General features: G+C 51.4%; 2 protein-coding genes and 1 non-coding gene across 4 annotated transcripts; 2 read left to right on the top strand and 1 right to left on the bottom strand.

Annotated features, from left to right (window-relative positions):
* Nucleotides 1–6837: 6837 nt before the first annotated feature.
* LOC123425162 (lysine-rich arabinogalactan protein 19-like) lies at nucleotides 6838–9533 on the bottom strand. 2 transcript variants are annotated; one of them, XR_006621789.1, is made up of 3 exons: nucleotides 8833–9533; nucleotides 7871–8228; nucleotides 6838–7075 (listed from the first exon to the last, which is right to left on the bottom strand). XR_006621789.1 is itself a non-coding variant. In XM_045108844.1 (2 exons), exons 1-2 carry the CDS (start codon nucleotides 9409–9411, stop codon nucleotides 8241–8243), a joined length of 669 nt encoding a protein of 222 aa, XP_044964779.1. In that variant the 5' UTR covers nucleotides 9412–9528; the 3' UTR covers nucleotides 8235–8240. The 2 variants fall into 2 exon arrangements, 1 of the variants encoding a protein (XP_044964779.1); XM_045108844.1 differs by lacking the exons at nucleotides 6838–7075; nucleotides 7871–8228 and adding an exon at nucleotides 8235–8330 and having other exon boundaries at nucleotides 8833–9528.
* A 255-nt stretch (nucleotides 9534–9788) lies between these two features.
* On the top strand, nucleotides 9789–14519 carry LOC123425161 (DEAD-box ATP-dependent RNA helicase 36). The gene is made up of 6 exons (XM_045108843.1): nucleotides 9789–10580; nucleotides 12453–12775; nucleotides 13128–13331; nucleotides 13441–13522; nucleotides 14056–14154; nucleotides 14310–14519. Exons 1-6 carry the CDS (start codon nucleotides 9882–9884, stop codon nucleotides 14430–14432), a joined length of 1530 nt encoding a protein of 509 aa, XP_044964778.1. The 5' UTR covers nucleotides 9789–9881; the 3' UTR covers nucleotides 14433–14519.
* Nucleotides 14520–15127: 608 nt separating this feature from the next.
* On the top strand, nucleotides 15128–15247 carry LOC123433642. The gene has a single exon (XR_006624982.1). It is a non-coding gene; the product is annotated as a U5 spliceosomal RNA (small nuclear RNA).
* The last annotated feature ends 1687 nt before the right edge of the window (nucleotides 15248–16934 follow it).

Genomic DNA, 16934 nt, shown 5'->3' on the forward strand with positions numbered 1-16934 from the left:
GGCCGGCATCAAGCCAAGGCTGGTGGCACCACTGGTCAGATCAGCCGGCTGCTGGATTGAAGAACTGCCGGCTGTGCTATGGAGCCTCCGCACCATGCCCAACCGGTCGACCGGCTTCACTCCATTCTTTCTGGTATATGAGTCCGAGGCTATTATCCCACGGATATCGAGTTCGACTCGCCTCGGATCACCCTGTACACAGAAACGGAGGCGAAGGAGGCAAGAGAAGATGGTGTGGATCTCCTTGAAGAAGCAAGGGACTTGGCCTTGAGCCGGATGGCCATCTACCAACAAAAGGTGAGATACTATCACAGCAAAAAGATCAAACCTCTCTCTTTCAGGGAGGGAGACTTGGTTCTCAGAAGAATCCAACGCACTACCGGCCTACACAAGCTCTCGTCCCCATGGGAGGGACCCTTCATCATGAGTAGGGCGTTGCACAACAATGCTTACTACCTGATTGATGCCCAAAAGCCAAGGAAGCGCAAGAGGGACGACTCCGGCCAAGAAATAGAACGTCCATGGAACGCGGCGTTGCTTCGCCCGTTCTATTGCTAAAAGGCAAGAATCAAGCAAAGGAAAGAGCATGCACATGTATATTTCTCCCTCTTCAGGGAACAACAACAAATGCAATAAAAAGAGCATGCTTCATGTTTCTTTTTATTAAGAGTTTTCACTCAGTGTACGCCCTCTGATTGGCTTCAATAAGCTCGGGGGCTACACCGCGTACACCTCTTGCTGGCTTTATCAAGCTCGGAGGCTATGCAGCGCACGCCCCTTGCTGGCTTTAACAAGCTCGGGGGCTCGCTAGCCGCTCGGACGCCTTCCCTATTGTAAATGAACACATAGTGTAACCGATTGATCCCTGGCCACCTCGTACGAGCCTGCGGGCTGGCTCCGGCCGCCTGGTTTGCGAGGTGACGCCAGGTCAGGTCGGATATATGCAAAGTTCGGCTACAAAGAGTCGTCGGCTCGGGCTGGCTCGATCATATATACGATCTCATTCAAGTCGGCCTCTGATTGGCTTATGTCTTGTTCTTTAAGTCTTGATGGCTTCCAAAGAGGAGTCAATCAGGAATCAAAAGACAAGATCATAAGACAACACGCTTGGCCATACGAATATAATGCTGAATATATACATTCACAAAAGCATTGGCCCACGGCCCACGTTCATTACATCCCTCCGGGGGTAGAACAAAACACAAAAGGACACCGGCTACGGGGTTGCGGCCTCATCGGTCGGCCCGGTCGCTGCTCCTGGTGTGGTAGCATCACCATCTCCTGCTGCTCCCGAGGCGGTTGCGCCATCTTCCTCGCGAGGGCTCCCGGCTCCGTCCACACCGGAGTCGGCGTACGCCGCACCGCTGGAGGCGGCAGGAGATTCCATAGCCCGGGGCGCCTCTTCGGAGATGCCGTCAGAGGCATAGAGCTGAAGGTCGTGCAGATCTTCAGCGATCACACCGCCATCTTCACCCCGCTCCAAAATGAAGTCGTCCCAGGCTGCGTACTTGGCGACGACGCTGGCCCTCACACGAAGCGCCTCCATGCCTTGCAGCTCCGCCTCTGAGCCGTCACGCTGGGCGACAAGCTTGCCCAAGTTTGGGTTTCAATACCAGGACTTGGACAAGCGTAGGGCCATGTAAGCCCCAGCCCGCGCAGTAGAGGCGCGCAAGGCATCCAGGCGTTCTCCGCCTGCTGCAAGCCAGCGGTCGAGCCGGCTCATGGACGCCGGCTCCACGCCATCCAGCCACAAGGCCGCCACCAACGACGAGCCTACGGCCTGGAGTGAGCCACAGACTCGCCCAGGGCGCGTAGGCCGGCCCGAAGGCCCACCCCGATCTCCTCCACGCTCCAGCCGGAGGTAGTGTCTACCTCCTGCCCGACAGCGCGGCGCTCCTCGCGGCTCACCTCGACGGCGGTGTCGGCCACGATCTGGGTCTCAGGGAAGAGACCTCGAATGGCGGCAGCCAGGATGTAAGAACACAACAAAAAGAGGAGACGGCCAAAAAGACCAAAAACAAAGACAAGGAAGAGAGACCCACGATGGAAGGCGCCATCGATCTCATGGGAGACCTCGAGGACCTCGCGCTCCCGCACCTTACTCGCATGAGTAAGGCGGGCAACCTCCTCCTGGAGAGTCGCCGCAGACTCCAAGGCCATGGCCAGCTGCGTCTGCTTCTGGACAAAGGCCTCCTCCTTCTCCCTCAAGGCAGCGTCCTTGAGGTCCATCTCCTTGAGATGAAGCGACGCGAGGCGATCCACGTCGGCAGAGTAGGAGGCCTCCTTCTCCTGCAACGTGGCACGCAGCCGCTCCAGCTCGACCCGGTCGGCCGCCTCGAGCTCCTTCTTCTCCGTCTGTAGAAGGTCCAGCTGCTCCTGGAGCCGGTTGCCGGCATTACACAGGGCGTCCCGCTCCGTGACAACCTCGCCCAGCCGGGCTTCGAGCTTGGCGATCCGGCTATCAGCCCCCAGGTGCTGGGTACGCAACTCATTATAGGATTGCGCCTAAGCATCAGAAAGCTCCTGCCAGAAGAGCAAAAAGAAGCAGGATTAAGATTCGACCTGGTTAAGAATTAACCAGCCCGATTCTCGGGGGCTACACCCAGTGGGCGCTAGTGCGCACCCACTGAAGAAGTCATACAGGAAAAGGGCCTCCAAGAGATTCGAACCGGTCGACGATCGACCGGCCCAATTCTCGGGGGCTACACCCAGTGGGTGCGCTTTCGCGCCCCCACTAACGTCAAAGGAAGAGAAAAAAGTACAAAAAGCAAAAAAGGAAAGACCTACCTAGGTGCGGGCCTCCAGGCGCTCCATGTCGCTGCACACCACGCGGGCCGACTGCTCCACCTTGGACCGGTTGCTGGCAAACATCGTCACCAGCTCCGGTACGCCGCAAAGCACGGTGCCAGCGGGCAGGCGCAGGCGGGCCAGGTTTGCCGCCCGCCATGTTCTCATGGGCCGGCCCCCAGCCCGGCCCTCAGCTCCTGGCGCAACAGGGCCGTGCTGGGGGATGACGATGGCATCGGCTCCCGGTGCCGGCTCGGGCGCCATCCCGGTTGGTGCTACCTCCTCCGCGGGAGGCGGATGGGCCGCGTCTGGCGCATCCATGGTCGCTCCTGGGGCGTTAGGAGCCGTGTCCGGCACAGCTAGGTCCAACTCCGGCGCGTCGGGTGCCGCCTCGGCCCTGGCAGAGTTAGGGACTGTTTCCAGGTCCACCTGCGTCGAGGCTTCCGGCCCTGATGGCTGGGCCTCCTCAGCCCTTGGAGCCGGCCTTGAGGCGGCCTCGCTAGCTGGCTCCTCCGCACGAGCATGTGCGGAGGGGTCATGTCTAGCCTTCGCACGCTTCTCCACCGGCCTCTCGACCCGGCTAGGGCGAGGCTGGCCCACGGCGGCCTCCCCCGCAGCCGTGTCCCACCGGTGCTTGGACTCTGTCTCAAGCTCCCTCTGGGCAGCATCAGCTGCTGCCCAGCCAGCCCGCTCGGCTTCGGAGGCAGTGTCTTCATCCACATCCTCCGCCTCCCTGTCAAGCAAAACTCCTAAGGAACGAGGCCCCTCACAGGATGGACGAAGTAAAAGAGGAGGAAATCTTACCCCGCTACCACGGGGACCTGCCTCCGGCCAGGACCACGGCGTCTCTTGACGCCGCCTGCTTGCTGTCCGGCTGGAGGACCCGGCGCCGGCCGCTTAAAAGCCGGCCGGGAAGCTGTGGCACCCTTGCCCTTCTTCCCGGCTGCCTCGCCAGCAGCGGTCGCTCCGCCCCTTTGACGCCTGCCGTGCATCAGTGGCGGGCTGGTGACCTCCTCCACCTCATCAGAGTCCTCCTCGAAGGCTACACCAGAACAGAATGATGCTATCTCGTCGTGGCTGTGCGTACTCACCAGACGGCTCTGTCCCCTCCGACTCCAGGGGATTCTCCGAGCCGGCGGAGGAGTCCGAGCTGGATTCCATCACGCCCTCGTCCTCAATCTCCGAGGCATCGGACACCTCCACATCGGGAGCGGGCGGACGGAGGGACCCCTGTAGGTTCTCGAACAGCTACGGAAAAGGATTCAACCAACGGCTCAGCAACACAACCGGCTTCAAGGCAAACAACAAAGAAGAAAGAAGCCACCTACCATCGGAGGTGGATGAACCCTGTTGAATGGGGACATCCCCCACGTCCATTCCCCGCTCTCATCCATGCGGGTGATGGAGATCAACTTCACCTTCGCGCTACAGCGCCAGGGGTGAACCTCTTGGTGGATAGCCGGCATGGATCATGTCGGCCGCTCATCTGGCAGACCGGATGCAGCCGCCTCTGCAGGGGCAGGATCCGGCAGGCCACCATGGTGGTGAGAAGGTCGCGGCCGAGGAGGCCGCTCTTATCCAAAATATCGAGGTGGGCACAAATAAGCGCCACCTGAGGAATCGGCTTGGGGGTCTTCGCATCCTAGTTCCGCCGCGTCGGCGGGGCGATGTCGAACGGGGGCATGTGGAGGGCGTCCTGGGCTGGGTTGGCGCTCTTCACGTAGAAGAAACCCTTCTGCCAATGCTTGATGGATTCTTGCAGAGGCATCTGGGGGAAGCCAGACTTCGAGCGATGATGCACCAACGCGGCCCTGCACGACGTCATTGGGCGCGGCCCCGTGAGCTTCTCCACCTCGGATTTATCCATGGTGATGGATTGCCGTTTAAAAAAGAACAGGCTGCGCCATAGATCGACGCGGGGCTCGATCCCCACGAAGCCCTCGCACAGGACCACGAAGGCCGCTAGCTGCAGGATGGCGTTCGGCGCCAGGTGATGCGGCTGCAAGCCAAAGAAGTGGAGCCATTCAGAGAAAAAAGAGCTAGTCGGGAGCCCGAAGCCCCGGTAGAAATGCTCGACGAAGACCACGACCTCTCCCGCGGCGGGTGCGGGAGCGGTCTCGGCGCTAGGGAGGCGCACCAACATTTGGGAGGCCGGGGGCAGCAGTCGGTGGTGACGAAGTGCCTCGATGTGCCCCTCGTCGACGTAGCTGCCCAACCAGGCTCCCTGCGAGGACGCCTTCTGCGCCGAGGACTTCTTCGAAGAAGAATCGCCGACCATGGCTGCGGGTGACGAGAACCCGAAGGGGTCGGCGATTTCGCGGCGACAAAGACGAAGAAGACGAAGGGTGCGAGCTCTTTCTCTCTGAGCGCAGGGAGGAAGAGAGCGCGGATGCGGGGCAAGAAGGGGGCGAATGGCCTCCTCGGAACCCCCGCATCCCATTTAAACCCCCACGAAGCGTCGTGGGGAGGGGATCCGGTGCGCACGGGGCTCCATTAATCCCGTGTATTACGGGCGGTAACGCTTCCCTAAGCCCAACCGTCGCGGGGTGAATCCGCAGAGGATCCCCCGCACGGAGGCCGAGGGGGCGTCGTGGCGGGACCCAGGGCTCAGGCCCGGTCCCGTCATCAGTAATCACCATCATTACGCCAGGCGGGGCCTGGCACGTGGCGTTCTCCGAGCAAGTTGCGACGAAACCGAAGCGTCGCTTCGAAGCCAACCGGTTTCGAAGCCGGCGTCCTTCATCGCGAGCAGCGGCCAAAATATCAAGACCAATCGACAAGCCGGTGAGGCCGCCCGCCCGCAGGCGGCAGGCCTCGCCAGCTTCGGGGACTACCGTCGGGGGGATAACCCCGGGGTAGGCTCATCAAGCATGTTCCTTCATTTTCGGCCCAATGGACATGAACGTATACAGATTCCCAAGGCCTAAGTCTTCTGGCCGGCTAGGCAGCCCCTACCGGCTAGAGGACGAAGCGGCCATCCCTCTGGCCGGCCAGGCAACCCCTGCCAGCTAGAGTCAAGGCGGCCTCCTCTTCTGAGCCGGCCTGGTCCCGCCGGCCCGGCTAGGGATGAGGCGGCCGCACATAAGCCGGCTAGCCAAGCAGGCTAGCCGGCCGAAGATCACAAGTCACATCAGATCGTCGGTCAGGATAAGACCTCACGATTAAAGGTAGCTACACGTCAGCAAAGGTACTGGATCGAGGCGCACGGCAAGTACGAGCGTCGGCAGCCACGCCGCTGACCTACCCCGACTCTGATCCATCACCTAGCATAGTGTCGGACCGTCACACTCCCACTCCATTACTGCACTCGGTGTGGGGAACAGTAGAGGCGGCCGTACTACCTGCCCATGACGAATCTCGCGGGGCGACGCTTGACGTACAACACGTGCTCGACATCAACCTTACGCGAGAGCCTCATTGGCCAGCCGGTGGGTCCCACAGCCAATCGAGACCATGCAGCCGGCGGGCCCCTCAAGTGACAATACAAGACTCTTGTGGGCCCCTGGCCAGCCGGCGAGGCTGCCAGCCGGGTCCCACACATGTACCCTTTATCCATATTGTAGGTCGGCGGGTTCGTCTATAAAACCCCCCGGACGCCCTCCATGCAGGGGGGCGATCATTCACCAGTCATACAACACTACACACTCACCAACCACAGAGAGAGAGGCAGAGACGAGCCGACTGCTCCCCTCTTCCTCCTCTCAACACAGCTCTAGGAGCAACATTGTACTCTGTTCATACACATCAAACACTCCGGCAGGATTAGGGGTATTATCTCTACGGAGAACCCTGAACCTGGGTACATCGTGCGTTCCATGCGTGTACCAACCTCGTTCCCAGCGTCCACCTTTGTCCCTTCGGTTCTCACCGACTTTAGCCTACCTATGGCATATGTTGTGAGTATTCACTAACACTCATAGGAGAAATCAAGCTAGTGAGCATAGCTTCTAGTGAAAATGTGCAGACTTCAGTTTTAGGCACTTATCGAACTACAACTACAAAACTATCTAATCATTTGAATATTTCATCTAAAACTCTATAACCCATAAATAATATTAAACGTACAACCAGTATAATTGGAAGTTCCAGCTTGTCGAGAAAAATGTGCACGATGAACTATTTTCTACATTATCATCTAGAGGACACTCTTTGAACATGAATAAATATTTTTCAAACATATACCTGCAATTTGAACAAAATCAGAAGCTTCTTTACCATCCACTCCTAAATGTAATCATCTTTTAATGCATGTCTTGGTCTTGTAGTAGCCCACATTGTCCTTGAGCTACTGCAGTCGAAAGTAGTTTCACAATGGAGAAATTACTACCAGAAATAAGTTTTTTCAAACACTATGTCAGGTACCTCACAAATAAAAAAGTGGGAGATGCATCATATGAGTTCATAAGAGTACTTGCAAATATTGATATTGGCATTATCCAGAAACGTGCAGCCAAAGGTAATGAAAAGGTTCATATATTTTTTAATTTTGTATTTAGTGAAAACTGACTTGGCACTTGACACACAGTATGTGATGCTAGCTCCAGGTAAATATGCATTGCAGTAAATACATAGGGGGGAAATAGTGGATCTACATCCAATTCTTGCACACCATATTATATAAATTACCCAAAGAAATAACAAACTTAACTGAGAATGAAACTTTAGAGAACGTTCACTTAAATATTCAAAGAAAAATTGTTAATACCATGGAAAAATAGAGTGATTTGAACATATCTCGCATAATATATCACAGTAAATGTCTAAGTTATATATATGATTACAACTGACATTATGGATGGGATGCTAGTAGAAGAAAATCACATGGTAGAACAATTATCACTAAAACCCAGAGGTTAGCAATTAATTGGTGTAATGCTGTAACTTTGGGTCAAGAATCTTCGTATTTCAGTCGATCTACTGAAGGTATTTTATGGAATCTTGGTCTATGTCGTTAACTAACCATCTCGACCATTAGTACAATTCACAATAGTAAACAATTCTCAAAATCAAAAGAGTAAATAACTTTAGGGATCTTTCAAAAAGAAGTTGCATCAGTAAAAATTAGGAAGGCATAATTGCATACCGAGGCCCAAGCTTCCCTGCATGTTTCCCATCACATGTCTGCAGCCATGTATGCCATGCAAGCCTGACATCATCCACTACATGCTTGTCTCGCAACCCATTCGTACATGATGGGTGCCACAACTTGGGGTGTTTTTGGCTCGCTTGTGAAGGAGAGTAAGGGGAAGAGGCATGGTTCTGCTCTATGCCTTATTGTTTGTCTGCTCGGTCTGCAATCCTCTCCTCCGTCAGGTTGGAGATGAAGTGGTTGCACCCAAAATGAGTAGCATGATGGCCCACATTGCCATCGAGAAAATGTAGAGGGCCGGGGCAGAGTGGAGGCGACACTGATTATACATCAAACTTTCTCACTTCCAATACTGCATGAAGCATCATAGATGAATATGTTGAGTGAAGCCTGTTGCCCGTGCTGTCTTGAAGCTCACGCACCAAAAAACAAATGAGTGCACTGCTTTACAAATCTAGAACAAAACAAATCAAGGAAACTATCAATTTTTCCGATAAATGACAAGGGAACTATCCTAATCGTGACACACTTATCCAAATCCTTCTTTGCCTGCAACAACCCAGTTCATCTGGCTGTGAAAAACTGACGCACATCCACATGCACACACTCACGTGACATTAGCCTAGTTACAAGATTGACTCCCACCATCATACCATTTTTTGAATCATATGAAAGGAGAGTTAGTCTCATGATGTATTTATGTGGGAGTTTACCTCAAGCATCTATGACTGAAACTGGCTCGAACAAACACACAAACACCTTGTGTGCAAAAAAAAAATCTGGCTCGGACAAATACACAGACACCTTGTGTGCAAAAAATGGGAACATCTTAATTCTATCTATCCCTATTAACTTGACATCACGAAACTGTGCAAACTTGATCCTCAGCACAAAATAAAAGCCATCCAAAGAGACTGGCCTATGGTTTCCTCTGGTAGCATAGAGTGGGCACCTACATGTGTGTCCGAAGTTGAGGTGGATGGCAGTACAGAGGGGACGACAAGGTTGTCGGCGAGTGCAACGACGACCAACTGGGCGTCTGGCTCTGGTCGAGCGGCGAGCGCGAGCCCTCCCAGGCGGAGCACATCAAGGAGGTCATGCGCGCAGAAGAGAGGATGACCTGAGGCGGAACGATGGTGCGGGTGCTGCGATCTTCGTCGTCGGCCGGCGACTCGCGCATCACCGGATCGAGCATACCGCGGGGCGGGTGCATCCTGACGATGCAGTTCGGCCCGTTCGAGCTCCGGTGGCGACGACGACGGGGCTCGGTTGGATCCGGTCGGATCTGGTCTGGGTGGATCCATTTCCGACGGATTTGGCGTGTAGGCGGTCGGATCCGGCGAGATTGAGGGCCGGCGGCGCCATGGCCCTCCTGGAGGTCCCTGTTCAGCAAGAAAGAGGGAGAGAGTGGGAGGAGATTGAGAAGAAAGAGGGTGAGAGTTGAGAGGAGATTGAGAAGAACGTGAAGAAGGGAGAGATGCGAGGGAGAGGAGCGGCCGGAGGTCCAACAGGGAAGGTCGCCGATGGCTTGGCATGGCAGAGGTGCGGAATCGCCGACGAGTCTGCTTGCGGGCGCGAAGGAAGGGGGCGAGGGAAGCTCGGACAGGAGGGACCTGCGGGCGACGGTGCGGTCGGTTCAGCCGGGCGAGTTTAGAGTTTTTTTAAAGTGAAACATTTTCTTAGAATCCACTAAGGAAAGGACTGCGGGTTGAATACAAAAAACAACAGGGGCTTTTTTGTAAAAAGGCATGATAGTTTTTTCGACGAAAGCAATAACCATTTTAGTATTATCAGGTAAAGAGTAAATATATATATATAATCTGACTGATATCAAAATGGAAATCAGATGATGCTGGTTAGACTTTTTTTTTTACTTGTGTTTCTAGTTTGTGCGTCCCAACCCTAAACTTCCCACTTCCTCTGCCGCCGCGCCTCTCCCGCGCCTCCCCCTCCCTGCCCGACCCCCCCTCTCCCGCCGCCGGCGCCGCCACGAAGCACGGTGCCTATGGAGGTAGACGGCGAAGCCCGCCCGTTTCTCCTCTTCTCCAAGCCCAAGTCCAATCGCCGGACTGAGCCTCAGCCTCAAGTTGAGGCCCAGCCGAAACCTCCGAAACCCGACCCCACTCCCGCCGTCCAGACCGACCACGGCGACTCAGACTCCGGCGGTTCCGGCTCCGACTCCGACTCCGACCCGGCGCCTAACATCGTGATCGACCACGGCGACACCTGCAGCGCGGACGGCGCCGCCGCCGACGCGCTCGCTTCCTTCGCGGACCTCGGCCTGTCGGAGTGGCTGGTCGACGTGTGCACCTCCCTGGGCATGCGGCGCCCCACGGCCGTGCAGCGGCGGTGCATCCCGCGCGCGCTCGCCGGCGAGAACGTGCTCGGCATTGCGGAGACGGGCAGCGGCAAGACGGCCGCGTTCGCGCTCCCAATCCTGCACCGCCTCGGCGAGGACCCCTTCGGCGTCGCCGCGCTCGCGCTCGCGCCCACGCGGGAGCTCGCGGCGCAGCTCGCGGAGCAGTTCCGCGCGCTCGGCTCGCCGCTGGGGCTCAGGTGCCTCGCGGCGATTGGGGGGTTCGACTCGCTCGCGCAGGCCAAGGGCCTCGCGCGCCGTCCCCACGTTGTTGTGGCCACCCCCGGCCGCATTGCCACGCTCATCAAGAACGACCCTGACCTTGCCAAAGTCTTCGCCCGCACCAAGGTTGGCATTCGGTTACTCTTTTAGGAGCAGTCATACGGGAAGATATATCAACTACTTGCTCGTTTAGTTGTGCTATATGACCTGCTGTCATGTACAACCGTACATTGAGATTCTCAACTTGACTCAAAATGCATGTCGTTTAATAGCAAAGCACATTATGCCCATGTAGTAGAGATTTGTGTAGGGAATTTTAGTGGTGTGTTATCTTGCAAATAGTGGTAGTGATGTTATGCTGTTGGACCTTCATAAGAACCTAGAAATGATGTGCTGCTTTTTGTGTGTGAATTGAGGTGTTCTGTTAATATCATGATGCAAAGAAACTATCGGTAGCACACCTTTGTGTTAGAAATACGTGATTCCACTGAGGTTTAGTAGATTTCTTTTGCTTACGTCTGATGTATGCTCCTTATGTTTTTTGTGTGTGTTTGTGGTTGTGGGGCATAAGTGTTATGTGAATTCTATCGTTCTCCTTGTGTAATATCATGATGCTTCTTAAGTGGTTCATAATTAGGTACTCCCTCCGTCCGGAAATACTTGTCCTAAAGATGAATGTATCTAGACTTATTTTAGTTATAGATACATCCATTATATCCATTTTTAGGACAAGTATTTCCGGACGGAGGGAGTATGTGTGATCACCGGCATGCCTATTTGAGCGATCTTTGTTCTCACAGTAAGCAATTAACTGCATCTCAAACATCTAGAATCTTAGCTAGGTTGCCCGGATACCAATGCTGCAATACAACATTTTTTCTGAATAGTGCAGGTACCATGGTACATTTTTATATATGAAATAAACATTTTATAATATAACAACAATAATTATATATGAAAACAGGACAGTTTGCTACCAAGGAAATGCACCGTAAACATTACCCTAGGTTTCTTCAGCCACTGAAACTTCAACTTGAAGCTGCTGAAGAGTAGGGCACATCACATTTGGGCTCGATCTGATCCCCTTATCGGACATCTTAAGCAAATGTGCTTTAATTCTTCTGTGGCTACTTTTATATTCTTGAGTACAATACTTGCATCTGAATCACACATTTTGTCCACCTCCTTCTAAGATATCCACATGATTCCACAAAGGCTTGTTACCTATATCATTTGCCGGCACATCCTAAAGTAGTGTGAAACCCATACAATATTAGACAATGAGAAGACCAACTTCAGCAAGCAATGGTTAGAAAGGTGAAGTCTCAACTCATAATGGCCCAGAAAATATTGCCTCTCGCTTCGGAGCCTGGAAGGAACTGAAGGAGATGGAGGCGATACTCAGGTCTGTCAGTGGAGCAGTTGCTAGCCCTTTCTTCTCAAGTGAGGAGCCAGATGTGGGAGAGGAAGCAGTGGAGGGAGTGCCAGTGGGGGCGATCAGATGTTGGGAGGGAGCACCAGTGGCGGTGCACAGATGCAGACAGGGAGGGCCAAAGGCTGTCCCTCTTCTTCCACGTCGATGCGGTTCTGCCTAGCTCTCCTTCTCCGCTGGGGCGGTGCTCAGATCAGGGGAGGAGATAGCGAAGGCCACTCTTCCTTGCGTGTGTGGTGGCCGCGTGGCACTCGGTATGGATAGATCAGAACAAGGCAAGAAAGAGGGAGGGCCATGCCATCGGTATGGATAGATGGGTTAGGGTTTTCCTGTGTCCCACAGGTATCGGGGTGTATCCCACTGTTATCTTTTTTTTTTTTTTTTACTTTTTGGAAAATAGAAAATCGGCAGATACGTATCTTGGGGCATCTGGAGGTATCCCCGTATCCAGACGTATCTAACCTCCAATATGCCATATTTTTGCCGTATCCATGCATCCTTGAATTTTTAGTATTTTCTCTCTTGCTAGTTTCAGGTTTCTAAGGTATGCTGTCTTTTCTTTGCAGTTTCTTGTGTTGGACGAGGCAGATAGAGTTGTAGACTCCAATTTTGAGGAGGACCTTAAGGTGATATTTGATTGTTTGCCAAAGAAGCGGCAAACATTTCTATTTTCTGCAACAATGTCGGATAATCTGCGATCTTTGCTCGAGCTCTCGGGAAGCAAGTCATATTTTTTTGAGGCATACGAAGGGTTCAAGACGGTTGAGAACTTAAAGCAACAGTATATCCATATACCTCCGGATGGAAAAGAGCTCCATCTTCTGTATCTCCTGTCAAAAATGAAGGAAGATAATATACGTTCAGCCATTGTATTTGTTTCTACTTGCAGGTATGCTCCCCTGTACCATAACTATTCGTTGTTCCTAGTAATAGGTTGCATAGGGGCATAGATCCTCTCATTAACCTTTTATTTACGTAAACCAGAAGTATGTTGTTGGTTTTGTTTTGAGTGCCAAATCGGGAATTTTTTTCTCTGTTATGCACCCATCTACGCGTATTTCATTTTACCCACTCCTGCAATTGTTAATACCTGTATTCAGAAGTCCCTCTGAATTATTCTGCTGGTTAGATCAGTCTGATGGAAATGGAATGCTGTGTTACTCTTTACGTTTAATTTGTAAACTGTTTAAAGTTCAATGCTCTTATGACAAGTTGCTGAAGTCACTTATATTATCACATAGGACATGCCAATATTTGGACTTTGTGTTGCAAGAGCTTGGTCGACCTGCTGTTTCTTTGCACTCTCACAAGGCTCAGTCACACAGGCTTTCAGCGTTGCATCGTTTTAAGTCTGGTCAGGTCCCTGTGTTGATTGCTACCGATGTGGCTAGTCGTGGGTTGGATATCCAAACTGTTGATCTTGTTATCAACTATGACATTCCAAGGTATCTTGTACTAGCTTTATATTCATAATAATAACTTAGTAAGTATTCGTCGCTAAAACATTTTGATGAATGTGAATACCTGACTGATGCTTGTGGTTACTTCTTTTAGGTTCCCACGTGATTATATCCATAGGGTTGGGCGAACTGCAAGAGCTACCAGGAGAGGGCTCTCAATAAGCTTTGTGACCCAGGTTTGCTGAATGCCTGAGTTTAGATGATGTTTTCCCATGGTTCTATTATTCAGTTGCCCTCTTGTATTTGAAAGAAAAATCCACCTTTATGAGTCTTCTCCTCATGTCAACGTTGATGGGTAACGGATCCAGCTGATTGCAATTTGATATGCACCGATAAAAACATATGGAGGAGCTTTCCGTACAAACTATGAAAATTTGAAACTACTTCTAAGTAACTTGAAATACTTCAATGGCAGAAGCAACTAACCTCCAAAGATGCACGTTTAGCAGAAATCGTTCTTTGCCAGTTATGAATTTTACCTCACAGAAATCACTTCTTTGAAAGTAGAAATTTACCTACCAGTTGGCTCTTGTATATGGGAACATGTATGTGACAAGTGATCAAATCAGAAATGTATACAGTAGGAATTCACCAAATTTCCTTATGAAACAGTACTCTTGTTTTCATGCGTTATGTTAACTTGTTGATTCCCAATGAAAACTGTGTACTTCTTACTAAAACCTGCATGCTGATTGGGATGTCTATGCAGAGGGATATATGTCTCTTACATGAGATAGAAGATGACGTGGGAAATCGATTTGGTGCATACGAGTGCGACGACAAAGAAGTCACCAAAGATATTACAAAGGTGTGATAGCTGGATTCTTATTTGTGCATATGGCCGAATGCACAAATCTTTGCTTGTCTTCTTAGTCTTGCATCTGGACAGCTATTGTGGTACCCTAGTTTATGACAGAGATTTCTTGTGGCGACTATATTTTTACTGCTGACTGAACATTGAAGGTATTCAAAGCGAGGCGTCTTGCAAACATGAGGATGGCAGACGAGGGCCACGAAGACAAGGTCCAAGACAGGAAAGACCAGAAGAAGAGAGACCAGGCGAGAAAGCGCAAACACGACGAGTGAAGTGAACCTGGCTAGAGATGGCTCACGCTTTACGACTTGCTTTGTGGACGGAGTGTGCCCCGTCGCAGACATCGGGCAGTCAGTTCCGTCCTAGATGCGAAATTTTGTACCAGTAGCTAGTTCATGTTGTATATCACAATATCTAGTCATGCAGTCGTAAAATTGAGCAGATGATGTTGTGGCAGTCTGTCGTGGTCCCGTCTAACCTTGGTAAATTGTCCGTCTTTTATCTTTGTCAGTGTTGTTTGATGTGCAATATGTAGCCTGTAGTTTCAATGAAAGACAAAAAGGGTGAAAAAAGGCGCCTATGATCTTTGTCAGTGTTGTTTGATGTGCAATCTGTAGCCTGTAGTTTCAATGAAAGACAAAAAGGGCGAAAAAAGGCGCCTATGATCCGATTCCTAGCAGACAGATCGGAGTAGCAGCGGCGGCGAATTGGCGAACGGCTCGCACAGTGCGGGCGACGGGCGGCGTCAGTCCATGGGCCGACCTCCTGCATGCAAGGCCCAAACCCAACACAACCAACTCCTGTGGCCTTTCGCGTGAAGCCTGCGACGGCTGCAGCAGAAGGAAGGATGGGTGGGAATGGGACGTAGGCGCTGGTCTGGTTTAGTCCCACCTCGGCTGGCTAGGGGAGAGAGTGCGGGGGAGGTGGGCTACATAAGAGCGGGTGGCGCATGGGTTGATAGGCACGCAGCTGCGTGGTGAGCACAAAGCGAACTATTCTTTCGCCTTTTACTAAAGAATACCGTGTGCACGCCATACTAAGCAGCATACGCTAATTTTTGAAGGGTGTCTTCTCTCTGTGAGAAGGCCCCACCAAGTACTATGAATTTTAAATTTTGTTGTATTTTAGCGGTATTTGGACAAAGCGTAGTCCGCCTCCTCCGACAACACCCGTAGTCCGCCGCCACGGCTGCCATGCCCTCTCCGTCGAAACTCCCTTGCTTCCCCGCCACAGCCGCATCCTCCTCCACCGGTGCAGCTGCTCCCTCTTGTTCGAGCAGCTCCCGCTAGCTTGCCTCCCGCAGCTTCCCCTCCCTTATACAGTGAAAAACCTTCAATTTCCCACGGACTGACGCATTCTGCTCAGGCTGCGTCACATCCGGCGAGGCTGACTGCGGCTGCGAGGCCGGACGCACCGGATCTGGACCACCAACAACCGGAGACGACGGGAACCGCAGCTGCTGCGAGAACCTGTGAACCCGCCGGCGGCAGCAAGCTAAAGGCTCCCCCTTGCGAGGTTAAATGAGAAGTACGACAGCGGCAATGTCCTGGAGCAGCACGGCGATCTGGACGGGAAGGAGGGTAGCAGCAGGACGAGGGGCGCAACTAAGCCGTCTTGCTCTCTTCGGTCGACCCTCCATGCCCGACGCCACAAGATCTGCTGAGGAAATGAATTACTTGGTCATGTATTTATTCTTTTGAAATTGCAGCCGAATTTTGTCAAACTTAGAGCAGGATTTTGCAGCAAGAGATATCTCTCACAGCCACTGTGCAATCATCTCAACGATGAAAATTTGGAGTAAGATTTTGTCAAACTGAATCTTTCTCAACAGATTTAGTTATTTTGCTAAAAAAATCAGTTTTTTATCCTGCTCTGAATATAAAGTGTACTGCTTATTGCAAGCAAGTTTAAAATTTCAGCCTAAAAGTCAGTTAACTGAATTTTGACACAATAGTTAACTGAATTTACTGTCATCCCTATCAAATGCAGTTTATCCGTTCGTCCTGCTTCTCACTTTCTTCTATGTTTGCTAAGAAAAAAATAACTTCCTTCTGTAGTTATTCACATGATAGATGTGCCAACTTCCTTTCGCAAAATCTTGCCATCTTGACCAACATTTTAACAGACTTACTGCTAATCTAGAGCCACATGAGACTTTGTTGGGTTAGTTATTTTTCGCACCAACCAACAATGCATAGAAATCTGCGAGATAACCCCAAGTCCATAGCAAAGGAGGAAGAAAGTGAAATGTGAGGCTGATTAGCTTATCCATCAGCTAGATAACCCCAAGTGCAACTGGGTTCAGGGCCTGTACTTGCTTACCGGTGGAAAAGGACAAATAATTGGATTGCTGTTTTCAACAATGGGTGTTGATGTTTGCATGATCAGTGTTAGTCCAAGGTAATCAAAGTACTGAATTACTCCTTTCTGGAGTATTGTCATTTAACAATAAACTGAGTTACTGTCATTTAAAAGTAAACTGAATTTAACTTGAGTATGCAGTAAACTTGCTAGAGTACAAATTTATGCATTACTCCATATTTTCTGAAGTACTGTCATTTACTCCATACTCCAAATTTATGCATTATTCCTTGCTGGAGTATTTTTAAAATACTCCTAGTGTTAAAATCGTCATGTTGTATAAAGTTCATCTCTATATGTGCTAAAATTTCAATTATATTGACTTACTGAATACTTTACGAAAAAATTCAGTTAAATTCAGTCACCATTCTGAATTTTGACAGTGCTTCATACAACTCCATCTAACTCCATCT

Source organism: Hordeum vulgare, chromosome 2H (genome assembly GCF_904849725.1).
Source record: "Hordeum vulgare subsp. vulgare chromosome 2H, MorexV3_pseudomolecules_assembly, whole genome shotgun sequence".
In the NCBI taxonomy this organism is placed as follows: Eukaryota; Viridiplantae; Streptophyta; class Magnoliopsida; order Poales; family Poaceae; genus Hordeum; species Hordeum vulgare.

What these genes read in the sequence shown, in the direction of transcription:
- LOC123425162 (XM_045108844.1), bottom strand. Translation starts at nt 9,411, where the DNA reads ATGCCAAGCCATCGGCGACCTTCCCTGTTGGACCTCCGGCCGCTCCTC. An exon ending in CCTCAACTTCGGACACACAT is followed by an intron (nt 8,331 to 8,832) that starts GTAGGTGCCCAC and finishes GTTTTGTTCTAG; the next exon opens with ATTTGTAAAGCAGTGCACTC.
- LOC123425161 (XM_045108843.1), top strand. Translation starts at nt 9,882, where the DNA reads ATGGAGGTAGACGGCGAAGCCCGCCCGTTTCTCCTCTTCTCCAAGCCC. An exon ending in AAGTCTTCGCCCGCACCAAG is followed by an intron (nt 10,581 to 12,452) that starts GTTGGCATTCGG and finishes TTTTCTTTGCAG; the next exon opens with TTTCTTGTGTTGGACGAGGC. An exon ending in TCACCAAAGATATTACAAAG is followed by an intron (nt 14,155 to 14,309) that starts GTGTGATAGCTG and finishes TGAACATTGAAG; the next exon opens with GTATTCAAAGCGAGGCGTCT.